At 40.2% G+C, this 16,061-nt stretch overlaps 1 protein-coding gene across 1 annotated transcript in view; it reads left to right on the forward strand.

Annotated features, from left to right (window-relative positions):
- The window catches only part of AZIN1 (antizyme inhibitor 1), a 35,617-nt gene extending 26,102 nt beyond the window's left edge, over window positions 1-9,515 (forward strand). Inside the window, exons 4-12 of the mRNA XM_075825898.1 lie at window positions 378-551; window positions 874-1,046; window positions 2,367-2,501; window positions 5,169-5,250; window positions 6,091-6,165; window positions 6,256-6,418; window positions 6,997-7,109; window positions 7,186-7,400; window positions 8,867-9,515. Of these exons, the coding sequence (XP_075682013.1) occupies window positions 378-551; window positions 874-1,046; window positions 2,367-2,501; window positions 5,169-5,250; window positions 6,091-6,165; window positions 6,256-6,418; window positions 6,997-7,109; window positions 7,186-7,400; window positions 8,867-8,969 (1,233 nt within the window). The 3' untranslated portion in view covers window positions 8,970-9,515. The remainder of the gene's footprint in view (window positions 1-377; window positions 552-873; window positions 1,047-2,366; window positions 2,502-5,168; window positions 5,251-6,090; window positions 6,166-6,255; window positions 6,419-6,996; window positions 7,110-7,185; window positions 7,401-8,866) is intronic.
- The last annotated feature ends 6,546 nt before the right edge of the window (window positions 9,516-16,061 follow it).

The following is a 16,061-nucleotide window of genomic DNA, read 5'->3' on the forward strand; positions in this document are numbered from 1 at the left end:
GTCTGTGTAAAGGCATCTGCTAGGCCATGCCTCTGGCATGGCCTAGCAGGCATAACTAGTGGCAGACCTTGGGGGCCTTTATTAGGCTCTCCAGCTGCTATAGAAACCACCGACAACTTGCAATCTTATCGCAGGATGCCAGTGGGGTGAAAGGGTGCTCCCTCCCTTTCTCCAAAACCACTCCGATTCGATGCTTGCTATTGAGCGCTGTATCTGAGGGGTAAAACTGGCGAGATTGATCTCGCCCGTATATCTTGACTAGAAGGGGACTGTGACTTCAGATCTATTCTGAAAAACAGATTATGGTCTTTTTTTTTTTTTCTAAATATCAAGCCCTTAGTACAGAATATTAATGAATTGTATGTTTTATTTAACAGGCAGGGAAAAATGCATTCTTTGTTGCTGACCTTGGGAGGATTGTCAAGAAGCACATTGAATGGCAAAATACCATGGTGCACATCAAGCCATTTTATACCGTGAAGTGTAACTCGTCTCCAGCTGTTCTAGAGATATTATCGACCCTTGGGATTGGATTTATATGTGCCAATAAAGTGAGTCAAATCGGCTATTCTCAATATGTAAAGATGGTGCAAGCTTAACGGTAAAGATGGTGCAAGCTTCAATTTTGGGAACTGCTCCCTCTAGTACCCAGCACATGGAAATGTTATAAATTAGAGTCTAATTTATAATATTTCCTGACTTGTGAAAAATTGTAAAACAATGTGTAATCACTTAAAAAATAATTGTTTAACTAATAAAAAAAAAAATTCTAGCGACACATTCCCTTTAAATTTGCTAACAGAGTTCAGGGGGTCCTACAAATAATAAATATATGATGATGAATGATTCTTACATTTTAACATCCCTTTGCAGCATGAAATGACAATGGTCTATGACTTGGGCATCTCTATGGAAAATGTTATATATACCAATCCATGCAAGCAAATTGCTCAAATCAAACACGCAGCCAAGCTGGGAGTAAACATTATGACTTGTGACAATGAAGCAGAATTGAAGAAAATAGCACGCAACCATCCTAATGCCAAGTAAGTGTTCTAAGTCAGGGTTTTAGTTACACAGAACAGTCATTTTATACATGTTTTCGGAATATAACCAAGTATGCTTTGCGGGAACAACCACCAGTTATGTAACGATCTATGTAGCCTATGTATATTTGACCACGCATTAAAAATATACCTCATTTTTTTGTTACTTCGTTTCAATGTATCCTGTACCTCCGCATTACCTGTTACTAGTAAAAGTTACATGTAGAGAAGTTCTTTTCTCACACTTTATAGGCTTTTTTTTATTCCCATATGTTCCTACAAGTAAGAAGCATTAGTGTTCATACTGCCTTCATATACCAGCAGGCAGAGACATTTTACCTTTAGATCAGAGTAGCACATTAAACTGCAAACCTCTTCAAATCACCATATACACACACACACACACAGACACACACACACACACACACACACACAGACACACACACACACACACACAGACACACACACATACACACACACACACACACACACACACACGCTGCCCCTGCAGAACATTATATAATCCACTAAAAATGCCAGGTTTGGCCAACATTAATTTGACAAGCTTTATGTAGCTGTTCGTATGAGCGAAGGTCACATGTCAGGAAGTTCATGCAGGGGTCTGATGCTACTGTGGCAACCACGGAGCTAGCACAATATTTACATAACTAACACTTCGGAAATCACGAGAAGAAAAACAAACTGCTTTATATAAAATGACATTATTTTCAAATACAATTTAGTTACATTTTATAATTACTAAACCTTTTTATAACATCCTTGGCCTCCACTGGAACATGGCGTCACCCTTTGATTGCAGAATGTATTGTGGGAACGGCTCAATCTCCACACAAAATAAATAAATTTAATGACATTTCTGATATTTTTTTGTGATGGGTACATTTTGTGAGCTGCCATGGAGTGGGTTTTAAAGTATTTTGCAGTTATGTTTTATGTGTGAAAACTGTCCTTTAAAACTCTTGGCCAGTGAGCTTGAGGATTGAAGGAAATTGTTTTCAAACTCATCTCCTGAGACAACAAATGGGACTACTCGTTGGATATATTTTTTTAATTTTATTTACAGCACCAACCCATGATTAAGTACTGAAATATGGCTTGCTGTAATTCCATGTGTCCCACTCGCAGCTCCCAGTCTTGGGCCCTAATTGCTAGTTTTCTTTCTATACAGGAATGTTTCTCACTAAGTTCTTGACTCTTCCAAGGATGACGCTCGAGCTGTGGCACGCTCGTCAACATACTTCAAAACATCATGTGCTGATGTAAACCAACTGTGCCCCAATCATCTTCCCCTTCTCTTAGGCTCTTGCTTCATGTTGCAACAGAAGGCATCAGTGGAGACGAAGAGATGAACATGGTGTTTGGCAGCACGCTGAAGAACTGCAGACACATCCTGGAATGTGCTAAGGAATACAGTGTTCAAGTAATTGGTGTAAAGTAAGTTCACTACACTGGAAGCTTAGAGTTTTGTCTTGCCTAAATCCAGGTTTGATTTTGGATATTATGGGCAAAGATGCATTTATTTGCCATATGGTTTCTATGTCTTTGCATGTTGACTCCTATAACCAGAGTCCAGGGTAGTCAAAGGGTTACAAATTGCATTGCCCTAAATGGAGAGAACGTTGCATAATGTTTTTCACTATTAGATTGCAACAATAGCCATGTTTAACACCTTATCGTCATTTGATGTAAATGTATGTCGGGGTCGGTAGGGAGTGGATTTAGAGTGGACTCTTGGGGCTGAGCCTGCTTCATACGCCACAGATTACAGCTGACACCTCGCGTAAATCACTAGGATCGGAGCAAACTCTCATCCCAGCCATTTAACCACTTGGATCCCGCGGTCAATAGCGACAACGGCATTTAAGCAGTTACACACCCCGTCCTCCCTGTTACTCCATAGACACCTTCTGAAGCTACTTTTTTTTTCCGTAAAAGTAGTAAATCATTAAAAAAAAAACTATATGGATCACCTTAACCATATTGACCCGCAGAATAAAGTTAACATGTTGCTAATAATTCAGTAAATAGTTCAGGTTTTGCCACCTCTTTTTGTTATTTGTGAAATTCTTTAGGTTATTACAGTTGTGGGGTTTTTATGTAACGCATGCGTAAAAAACTTTTATACTAAATCACGTTTTTAAAGTTTTTTTATTTTGATGTGTCATTTTATTAAAAATATTACCATTTTACTACTTTCTTTTGCTCTTCGTGTATTCGCATACTTCTGTATGTTAACACATTATGATCTATGTACAGGCTGTTAAAGCAACGCATCACTGACTGTATGGGGGTTTCCTAGTACCAGATTGCGTCACTGAAAGCCCCATGACACACTCAAAGGATACCACTTTCGTCATGCTAAAGTCACTATTGGCTTCGACAAAAAATTGTGATAAGGGGAGACCTTCCTTATGTAGAATGGCATTGCTTTATGATTTTCTAGTTTTCCCAGCGAATTACTAGCACTAGCAGATTTTAGGTAGTTGTAATGTTTTCTCTTGTATTGCTTGGACATGGATAAGTAGCTTCTTACAATAAAATAGTAATTGCTATAAAAGACTATTCTGCTTCAATATTAGTTTGTAGATGGTCAAAACCAAAGTTTTAATATTTTCTAAAATGTGAAATGTGTCAGGTTATAACAGTGGGTGCTCTGAAGATGTAATGCTGGGGGTAGGGAGACAGTCAGGTGAGCCCTAATCTACCCGCCACTCAGTCACTGCCTACTTGCAACGACCCGTCCTAAGCGACGGGGTACAACTGGGCGACGGTCCCTACGCTCAGTAAGTGCAAGACAGACAGGGGTACACAGAAGAAGGGAAACGGGGCAGCTGCCCACGGAGACACCGTGAGCAACAAGAGTGGTGAACGAGCCGAGTCAAACCAGGAGAGAGCGAGGTACAAAACGCTGAGCAGGAGAGTGCTTGTTATTGACCTTGGCTTTCTTACCACTCTCCTGCTCAGCGTTTTGTACCTCGCTCTCTCCTGGTTTGACTCGGCTCGTTCACCACTCTTGTTGCTCACGGTGTCTCCGTGGGCAGCTGCCCCGTTTCCCGCCTTCTGTGTACCCCTGTCTGTTTTGTCTGTCTTGCACTTACTGAGCGTAGGGACCGTCGCCCAGTTGTACCCCGTCGCTTAGGACGGGTCGTTGCAAGTAGGCAGGGACTGAGTGGTGGGTAGATTAGGGCTCACCTGTCTGTCTCCCTACCCCGGCATTACAGAAGTAGTGCCCAATGCTCTCTGATGAGAACTTTGCTCTAAATCTGTGTTCAGGGATTTCCATATTTCAGACACATTGATGGAAGTTTCACCAAATCCTGTAAGTCCTAGTATAGTTCTGTTAAATGTCAAGGGACTGTTAACATGTTTGGATCGGTTTTGAGATTTGTGTTAGACAGGAATTACATGGATTTCTCAACTACTTACATTAAATGATCGGCTATCCAATAAATGTATGATTGCGGGGTCTGACTGCTTTGACCCCCCCACCCATCATACATTTGTCATATCCTATTGATGAGCCATGACATTTAGTGGATGGTATTAAGCTGGGAACCCCTGGCTTTGAATAAGCAATGTTGTGTTGTATGTAATGTACAATTTCATCCAGTAGATTTTTTTTTTTTGCATAAATTTGTCATGATCCTGTTACGCATGTATCTGAACATGTCACAGCATTACTTTTGAGTTCTAGTATAAAACCGTTCATATAACTGAAAACTAAAGTGTGTATGTATACGAATTTTAGTCTGGATTACAAAAAAAGTTAAGTTACTTTGTAAATACATTACTTACTATGTACTGATCCTGAGTTACAGCCTGTAGTATACTCAAGAGCTGCATTCACATTTCTGCAGGCTCCGGAGCTGGAATCTGTGCAGAGCTTGTGTTGATGACCTGCAGTTTGGGAAGTAACAGGCATTGTACCGTGTGCAGCTATAGAAAACTTACCACTCTCGTGCCTCTCTTGTAGTGATTTATCTCCTGAGTATTAGGTTATTAGCCAATAATGCAGTTCCACAATTTACAAGTCTCCAGTTTATAAATGAGAAGTTGCTGCATTTGATTGGATTTTAAAAACGTATCGTCTTGTTTTGGCAGGTTCCATGTTCCAAGCTCTTCCAGAGATCCACAAGCATATAGTCATGCTTTATCTGATGCCCGTTGTGTGTGCGATATGGCAGTAAGTAATCCTCAGTTACATTCACTTTGTAGTTTTGGGAATCCATTAAAATATCTCACAAAGATTTTCTGCAAATAAACTCATATTGATGTGTTTTAACATCCTCCCCTATCCAGTCGGTCTGAATTATGCCTAGTAAACGTATTTCACCCTGTACCCACATGTGGCTGATTGACACACAGCCTGGTTCTTGACACTAAACTAGCTTTTTTTTTTTTTTTTTATATTCTTGAGAGGATCTATTAAGAAAATCCTGCTGCTCAACAGCATACTTTATATTATCAGTCTTGCAGATTCCTCATTAACCTTTTAAATTCCAAGGACGTATGTAATACATTGCGACTTTAAACGGTAGTGACTAGAATTTGAGAGCTAGATCTTGGTATCCTATTATGACGCTCCTGTACAGCCTTCCAGTGACCAAGCGGGCATTATACAGGATCTTTTGTACTGATTTTCACATTAAGGGGGGACGTTTCTAGTAGAGAGATAAGCAGTTGCGTATTTAATTACCTGTGACCTAAATGTTTTTAACACTATCTGTATTTTAGAGATTTTAGGTTTATTCAGTTCTGGTGAAGATGTTTTTTTTTTTTTGTTCTTTTTTTACAAAATGTTATTCTTTGATGCGAAATTGTATGAAGTGCCCAACAAAAAAAAAACAATGTACCTGGTCTACGGTCAAAAAAAGGGTTCGGGGATTTTTTTTTTCTTCATAATTCATGTTCGGTGTATGTTAAGTGTGAACATAGTCCAAGTAACAGTAGGGTCAATCAGCACTTGCACGATTGTTAATGCAAACGCTTGTGGCAACAAAAACGTATTTTTATTTTTTTTCAGGAAGAGCTTGGTTTTAAGATGAGCATACTGGATATTGGTGGAGGATTTTCAGGGAATGAATTTCAGTTAGTAGAGGTAGGTTATTCATTGCCAAATGCTAACAAACATCTGCCAAATTGACACTTCTTGCCTGGGGAGGGTGACTAAGTCTAAGCTGTCTCGTAGGTTTATCATGCTGTCAGCCCTCTGCTGGATGCATATTTTCCTGTGGAATCTGGAATTAGAGTCATAGCAGAGCCCGGAAGCTATTATGTTTCATCTGCATTTACACTAGCAGTGAACATCATGGCAAAGAAAGTCGTTGAGCATGATCAACATCTTCCTGGAGGTAATTTTTTTTTGGTTATTGTAACCCCCAGTATACTGCTAGCTGACAATGTCACACTTCAATCATTTATTAGATGTTGGGTAATTTGCCAATAGTCTTCTCTGTGCCAGTAATAGTTTTTCAGAAGTAAAAAGTTCCTAAATCAATCGGCTGCCAGAAAAAAAAATATTCTACCATTTCGATGTCTCTACTCAGTAAAAGTCTTTGCGTTATCCTCTCCTGTCAGTTTCAGTTATAATTAAAGCTATTTTCACATCTGCAGTGGATGCTGCGCTACCATGAGGGTGACAGGGGTGAACATTTGACTTTTCCAGACTACAATGTAACTGGCAAATCTGTATTATTATTATACGGGGATGTCACACTTTTCCAATACAATTGCGTATAGTCCGAATCTTTCATCTAGAAGACTAAATGGTGTTTTTAGACACTTAACCGGAGGTAATTCAGGGGCCTATGGACTAAGGTGTTTTTTTGTTTATCCCTACAAAACCTCTTTAAACACTTTTAGTGCTCACTTAGTCTTGCCATTTTCCAATTACTCTTCCTGCATCATGATCTTCACTTTTATGTTTCAGGCAAGAAAACAAGCGATGGTCCAGCTTTTATTTATTGCATGAATGAAGGAGTTTATGGTTCTTTTGCGAGTAAACTATCGGAGAGCTTAAATGCTGCCCCCAGAGTACATAAGGTAAGCAGCCATGTTCCTATTGCTATTAAAGATGTCTGATCATGAATTCTATAATTAATAACTGTCCCTGTTTCAGACATACAAGGAAGACGAGACACTTTTTCCCAGCAGCCTCTTGGGTCCATCTTATGATGAGCTCGACATAATTGTAGACCACTGTCTTCTGCCAGAATTAAATGTTGGAGACTGGATTGTGTTTGAAAACATGGGATCCGGTACAATGAATGAACAGACAGCATTTTCGGATATTGAACGGCCGTCCCTATACAACTTCATGTCATTCAGTGACTGGTAAGATTGCGACATGGTTATCAATGTCTAATGTATTTCTAGGGTTAAAACGCGGCAGCGATTCTACATACAGGATATTAGAAAAAAATGTAGAAGTGGTATTTATGATCTAAGATTACTATCGTACCACATAGCAAGGTCCTGGCAGGCTAATTGATTGGCACTGTTGGTTGTAGGATAGATATAGTTTCCTGATTGTGTAGCTATAGAAGTACTGGATATTCTTGGCTACTTCCGCTATATGCGCATTTCTCCCTATAAACGTCTAGGCTGGTTGAATTGACACGTTTCCATAGACAAATAGGACCAATCATCTGATAGTGAGAGGGAAGCTACTGTGTTTCTCTAAACCCAACATACACTTCTACATTATTTGTATACTGTAAATTTAAAGAACCTATTAATTTATATGAGGCCTTTTACATATGGTGGTCCCTGGAGCTTGTATAAGGGCATGTTCCCACACACAGGATACACTGCAGAGTCTGCAACAGAAAATTAGTAGCAGAAACTCAAAACAACGCAACTAAACCTGTCACAGAAAGCTGCTCATAATGCTGGGAATCGCTGCGGTTTTTCTATAGCAGTTTTCTCTCTGGATTTAGTGTTAAACATTGCTTATAGCAAAGTATATGCATAAACGTTGGACAAACCACGACAAAACAAATACTCTGGAATTTGATCCCCATTCAAGTCTATAGGCCATACGCCGCATCTACTCAGAAGAAATTGACATGCTGCGAAATGAAGTCACACCGCAGAACACTTTCCGCACCTCTCTGCATTTTTATTTTTTTTTGCGTGTGCCTGAGATTTGCTAAATCTCATTCACCTTGCTGCTACTATAAGTCCCTGTTCACACTGAGTTTTTTTACACGTTTTTTGGCGCGGAAACTGCTCCGCAAAACTCGTAAAAAAAATGCGCGGACAAGTTTTTTTTACCGCGTCGCGGTAAAAAGCGACATGACCCATCTTGAGGCGGTTTCCGCCTCTAAAACCCCATTTCAATTAGTCAGAAACGGGGAAAAAAACGCCTCGACGAGTTTTTGTCAAACCACTGTGCAAAAAACGTCTGGAGCCATTTTTGCAGGAGGAATTTTCCTCCTGCAAAAAACTCAGTGTGAACACAGCCTAAATTCTGTAGTCATTCTGCAGCGTTTATGCTACTTGGGAACCCAGTCTTATAGAGCCATACTATGGCATGCGGCAAATTTTGTTTTTTCCCTAACAGATAATGTATATACCCATGAGAAAAAAAAAACCTGTTGCATAAAAACAGAGGTGTGTGGTGGTACAATATGGTCTCAAAGATTTCTATGGGCACCATATTACGTATCCATACAACACTGATCCATAATATATGGAAGTACCTTATATAGGACAACTTGCTGTAAGTTACCCGGTGTCTGCAGATGCAGTTTGAGTCTTGCAGGTGTTTGCTCTTCATTAATTTTGTTTAATCCTAGGTATGAAATCCAGGACGCTGGGATAACATCGGAAACCTTGATGAGGAGCCTGTGTGTGCCTTGTTTTCAATACAGTGATGACAACTTCTCCACAGCAGCTTAGTGATAAACTTTACTCCATATGAAATCTACAGGTACAAGTCTTCAGCTTGCCTGGTCAACATTCCAGACTGGAAAAAAAAGAAAACGGATCTTGAATTTAACCTCAATTCAAAACTTGAAGTTCAGTGACATGAAAAATGGGACCAGGCAAAAGCAGCTAAAGTGTGAGACACTGGGATGAGCATTAGTTATGTCTTCATGTACATGTGCCAGCTTTCTCCATCCCCCGCACAGTTGAAATAAAATATGCAACAAAATGGATGACTTAGTTGAGATGGAAGCCATGACCTTGGGTTCCTTGTAAGTTTACATAAGTACACCGTTTTTATACTAAGGATTCCTGTTAGTCTTGTAAATTTATTGTCTCCTCCAGTAAAACACGTCTTTGAGAGACCAGTGTGTGACATAGATCATGTCTAGTGTGTGTAGAATGTGTAAATTTGTGCTTTGACCAGTAGTTTAATAAATGTAAATCGCATCGTATTTTTATTTCATTTTTTCAACCTGACAGTAACATGATCGCAATAAACTTTTATGTAGAACTCAAGGCTTTGTTTATGGATAATTCAGGGGTTGCTATTACCGTACCAGATAACGAGTTTCTATTCAGGAAATGTTTACGTGTGCGTGGTTTATAAACTTACTTCAAAAATGTATTTCATTTATCAGGGAAGAGCAATAATGAAAATTTAACCTGGTAACTTAATGCACATGATTTCCTTTGAACACATTTTACAGTTTAATAATAATCTTTATATAGAGCCAACATATTCTGCAGCACGTTACAATTCAGAGACAATATCAGACATTACATAGTGGCCAAACTCTTTTACAATTCAAACAAGAGGAGTGAGGACCCTGCTCGAAAGAGCTTACAATCTATGAGAAAATGAGACACAAAATGTAAAAAAAAAAGTGCTTAAAGAGGCTGTCACCAGATTCTCAAACCCCTATCTCCTATTGCATGTGATCGGCGCTGCAATGTAGATAACAGTAACGTTTTGTTTTTTTTCTTTTAAAAACTTTCATTTTTGGCCAAGTTATGAGCTATTTTATATTTATGCAAATGAGGTTTAAAATGGACAACTGGGCGTGTATTGTGTTTTTAACTGGGCGTGTATTGTGTTTTTAACTGGGCGTGTATTGTGTTTGTAACTGGGCGTGTTTACTTGTTTTACTAACTGGGCGTTGTGAATAGAAGTGTATGATGCTGACCAATCAGTGACCAATCAGCATCATGCACTCCTCTCCATTCATTTACACAGCACAGAGTGTTCTTGCTAGAACGATGTGCAGCCACATACACAAGTGTCCTGATAATGAATACATATGACCTCCAGCCTGGACGTCATGTGTATTCAGAATCCTGACACTTCTGACTAATTTCTGTGAGATTTCCAGCAAGGGAAACTAAATCTTGTTTACCTCGTAATCTCGTGAGATTTCGTATCCGTTGCTGGAATCTCACAGAAAAGATTCAGAAGTGTCAGGATTCTGAATACACATGACGTCCAGGCTGGAGGTCATGTGTATTCATTATCAGGACACTTGTGTATGTGGCTGCACATCGTTCTAGTAAGAACACTATGTGCTGTGTAAATGAATGGAGAGGAGTGCATGATGCTGATTGGTCAGCATCATATACGTAAACACGCCCAGTTACAAACACAATACACGCCCAGTTGGACATACGAAAAAAAAAACACACCCAGTTGTCCATTTCAAAGCTCATTTGCAAATATATATAAAATAGCTCATAACTTGGCCAAAAATGACAGTTTAAAAAAAAAACAAAACGTTACTCTTATCTACATTGCAGCGCCGATCACATGCAATAGGAGATAGGGATTTGAGAATCTGGTGACAGAGCCTCTTTAATGAGGCTCTGTCACCAGATTTTGCAACCCCTATCTGCTATTGCAGCAGATAGGCGCTGCAATGTAGATTACAGTAACGTTTTTATTTTTAAAAAACGAGCATTTTTGGCCAAGTTATGACCATTTTTGTATTTATGCAAATGAGGCTTGCAAAAGTACAACTGGGCGTGTTGAAAAGTAAAAGTCCAACTGGGCGTGTATTATGTGCGTACATCGGGGCGTTTTTACTACTTTTACTAGCTGGGCTTTCTGACGAGAAGTATCATCCACTTCTCTTCAGAACGCCCAGCTTCTGGCAGATCACGCTGTGACGTCACTTCCCCAGGTCCTGCATCGTGTCAGACGAGCGAGGACACATCGGCACCAGAGGCTACAGATGATTCTGCAGCAGCATCGGCGTTTGCAGGTAAGTAGCTACATCTGCTAGTAAAAGTAGTAAACACGCCCCGATGTACGCACATAATACACGCCCACTTGGACTTTTACTGTAAACAGGCCCACTTGTACTTTTGCAAGCCTCATTTGCATAAATACAAAAATGGTCATAACTTGGCCAAAAATGCTCATTTTTTTAAAAATAAAAACGTTACTCTTATCTACATTGCAGCGCCGATCTGCTGCAATAGCAGATAGGGGCTGCAAAATCTGGTGACAGAGCCTCTTTAAGTACAAAGGTCCAGCCATCTGTTATACACATGGGGTGGTACATAAAGCTGCAGGAGCCAGTCACCAGCCAGTGTCTGTGTATAACAGACATGAAGTGCATTAGGGTGCAAGGAGTGTGGGCGATACTGCTGAATGAAGGAGTCAAGTCCTCATGACTGATGTAAAAGTTTACATATAGAATTAATTTACATGAAAGGTAAGTCACTTTACATTTACTGGTACGGATCCTAAGTTACAGCCTGTATAAGGGTATGTTCATACAGGCTAGATACGCTACTTAAAAGTACGCCGCATATCCAACCTAGAAAACGCAGGGAATTCCGGCCGAAAAACCGCACCAAATTGTGGTGCAGATTTTCGCCCAGAATTGCGAATGTTGAATACTTACCTGACACTCGTAATAACGATGCGTCCTTCTGTTCCCTGTGCAGCCTGACCTTTTGCAATGGTGCTGCAGCCTATGTAGCAGCTACAGCCTGTGATTGGCTGCAGCAGTCACATGGGATGAATCGTCAGTCCAGGAGGCTGTGCTGTACGGGGAACAAGGAGCCATTTCTAATCTGACAACGTCTGGGCAAGTATAGATTATTAATTTTTTTAAATTAAATTGAAACAAAGTTTTATTTTCAGACTAAGCAGAAGAATCACTGCTTTTTTTGCTGCAAAAATCTTGACTTTTGTTATTTGTTGCAGCTCTTACCTCCCCATTGAAACGCAAAAGTGCAATTATTCCGCACCATAAATTGACAAAAAAATGCACCGCAGATTAATTTATGTACGTTTTCTCAGCTGTTTTTCCCCAAATCTCATCCATTTTGCTGCTACTTCAATACACTGGATTTTCTGCAATGGAATACGTTTCAGAAAATCTGCTGTTAATACGCTAAATTTGAATAAACCTTTATAGTCCAGAGCTGCAATCATAATTCTGCTGGCATTAGAGCTGAAATCTCCCAGCAGTCTTTAATGGCTTTAAGGGGATTTCTGGTTTTATGTTAATAAAGCTTAATCATTGTATAAATGGAAAGTTCTATAACTTTATAATATACTTATGTTTTCATTCCTTATCATTTTCAAGATACTAGTTTGCCATCAGTGAATGAGAACATTCTCATTTACATGTAGGGTATGTTCACACGGCTTATTTTTGTCCGTAAATGGCCGAAAAATTGGACGCAGAACGCCTCCAAATATCTGCCCATTGATTTCAATGGGAAAAACGGCGCTCTGTTCCGACGGGGCATTTTTTTACAAGGCCGTTTTTAAAAATGGCCGCCTGCGAAAAATTGCATGTCACTACTTGAGCCGTTTTTGGAGATGTTTTTCATTGACCATAGAAAAACAGCTCCAAAAATGCAGTGAAAAACGCTAATTAAAAAAAACGGCTGAAAATCAGCAGTTTTCCCTTTTCAGACATTTTTGCTAAGCATGTGAACATACCCTTAAGGTAAGTTCACACGGCCTATTTTCGGCCGTTTTTCGGGCCGTAAACGCCTGAAAAATGGTCAAAGCAGAACGCCTCCAAACATCTGCCCATTGATTTCAATGGGAAAACAGCGTTCTGTTCCGACGGAGTGTTTTTCGCTGCGTATTTTTACACTTAAAAAACGCTGTGAAAATCGCGAGTGGCTCAAAAAAACATCTGAAAACATCTCTTGAAAACAGCTCTGTATTTTCAGACTTTTTTTAGTAAGCGTGTGAACATACCCTTAGGCTGGATTCACACAGTTTTTTTGCAGGAGGGAAATTCGCCTCAAAATTCAAGATTTTCCTCTGCCTGCATGACGATTTTCGTGGCGTTTTTCACCCGTGGGCATTAAACGCAGTGAAGTACGCTTTCTCTGAATCCCATTGATGTCAATTGGAGGTCAAAGGTTGTAAACGCCCGAATATAGGCAATGTCCCTTTTTCCCACGAGCCGGTTTTTCTGCTCGCGGGGAAAAAAAAATGCCTCCGCCTCCCATTGAAATCAATGGGAGGCTTTTTTTTCTGCGTCACTCTGTGTGAACTGGCCCTTAGACTGCAAGCCCTTATATGACTAGTCCTGCTCTTAGCTGAGTAAAGGAATACAGTTGTATCCAGTCTAGGTGGTGGTACACAGGCACTGTAATAGACAGATAGGCAGGTAGGATGGGGTCTGACAACAAGCTTTCCAATAGAAACCAGCAGTAAATGCAGTTGTGGACTAGTAGAGGCTGTGACGGGTCACTCCAGGATAAGTAATATAAATAAATGTATATAGATTATATTACCATGTAAAATAACGAATAGACTGATCCAGGGTACTATATAAGTGGCTACCTTGTTACGTCACTACCCACCCAGAGTGAAGGAAATCCTGCCCGGACGGAACTGGTTTAATATGGAACTTGCCAAACTGCATTATGGTCTGAGGGCTATGAAAAGGCTATTATGGGGCTTTATTCCCTGCTAATTACAACCTTGCAGCTGCTCATGATTGGATGCAAAAAGAATTGCAACCAGATTGAAAAAAAAAAAAAAACAGGTTTAAAGGTGTTGTCTGGGATAAAATTACTGTTAATGCTTGTAATTTATTAATGTAAATACATTTGCAATATACTTACATTTTCCAAAGTGGCCCCGTTTCCAGATCCTACCGTGGGGTACTTGACCTGTGAAGTCACTCTGGCCGCTGTGTTGATCTTCTCCGGGTATACGACACGTCACTTGTGACGTGCCGTGTGTGGGCTGTTCTGCTGTACAGACCATAACGCGCATGCGCGGTCCCTGCTATTCTAGAGATAAGTCGCATGCCCGTTGCAGCAGAACAGCCCTTACACGGCATGTAACAAGTGACGTGTCGTATACCCGGAATAGAATTGAAGATCAACACAGCGGCCAGAGATGTCACCCGTCAAGTACCCCACGGCAGGATCTGGAAACGGGGCCGCTTTGGAAAATTTAAGTATATTACAAATGTGTTTACATTAATAAATTACACGCATTAACACAGTAATTTTATCCCGGACAACCCCTTTAAGTTTGGAGAAACTAATGACAAACTTGAGCATTACAAATTGCCCCTTATTCTTGAGAAGGCATTTGATTTTCTGCCCACTATTCAGGCGATTGTCTGCACAATCTAGAAGATGATGCCATAGTTATGTAAAGGAATGGCTGACTTGGATATACTTGGTAGTCTGCTCGCAAAGCAGTGTCGTTATCACATGAAGAGCCTTCTGCAGCAGACTCATTCTAACCAGCAGATGTTGCTGTTGTCCACTGTTCTGTGTTCAGTGACGTGCAGATTTTGTAAAAGCAAAGCTTTGTCTAGATGGGACAATTTATCAAGATAATTATTGTGCAGTTGTCTATAGGTGGCAATCTACACCTCACTATAATGCCAAAACTTGCAAACTGTCTGGTTATTAAGAAATCAGAACTCTCACTACACTTTATTTGCTTCAGTATACAGTCACGATAACTACACAGAAAACATAGGGGATCATGCACACAGCAGTATATATATATACACATACAGGATGGGCCATTTATATGGATACACCTAAATAAAATAGGAATGGTTGGTGATATTAACTTCCTGTTTGTGGCACATTAGTATATGGGAAGGGGGAAACTTTTCAAGCTGGGTGTTGACCATGGTGGCCATTTTGAAGTTGGCCATTTTGTATCCAACTTTAGTTTTTCCAATGGGAAGAGGGTCATGTGACACATCAAACTTATCGAGAATTTCACAAGAAAAACAATGGTGTGCTTGCTTTTAACGTTACTTCTTTCTTTCTGTTTCCGTCTGTCCCCGTTGTGACAGGGTTCCGTAGTTTTGACGGAATCATAGGCATTCTGAGAAGAGCCGATCAGAAACCAGGCGCTCACCCGAGCGATTCTGCCGCTTTCTTTTAGCGATCAGTGGGGGTTTCAGTGCTTGGACCTACACCGAAGAAAATTTCTGACCTGTCACAAGTTTGTTGAAAGTTTAGTTACCCTTTAAGCAACAGATTAGAATGGACTATGATGCCTAAGGGTATGTTCACACGGCAGCGTCCGTAACGGCTGAAATTACAGGCCTGTTTTCAGGAGAAAATTACCGTGTGCACAGAACATCGTAAGACCCATTCTATTGAATGGGCTGATGTTTGGCAACGCTATCAAGGCGCATTTTCGGACGTAAATCGTGGCGTAAAACGCTCCCGAATTACGTCCGTAAATAAGCCGTGTGAACATACCCTTAGGGTGTTACAAGTGTTAGGGTATGTTCACACGTCTTATTTTCGGGCCGAAAAATCTGAAGCAGAACGCCTTCGAACATCTGCCCATGGATTTCAATGAAAAATACGGTGGTCTGTTCCGACCAGGCGTTTTTTTTACGCGGCGGTTTTGAAAAAACGGCGCGTAAAAAGAAGTGCATGTCACTTCTCGAGCAGGTTTTTATTAAAAACAAGGCTTAAAAAACTGCTGAAAATCAGGAGCTGTTTTTGTGTGAACATACCCTTACGTATCGTTTTTTTAAAAATCTATTCAGAGAGGGTTTTGAAGCCTTTTTTTCCCCATGTAAGGACCCAAGGGAGAAA

Source organism: Rhinoderma darwinii, chromosome 5 (genome assembly GCF_050947455.1).
Source record: "Rhinoderma darwinii isolate aRhiDar2 chromosome 5, aRhiDar2.hap1, whole genome shotgun sequence".
NCBI classification, from domain to species: domain Eukaryota; kingdom Metazoa; phylum Chordata; class Amphibia; order Anura; family Rhinodermatidae; genus Rhinoderma; species Rhinoderma darwinii.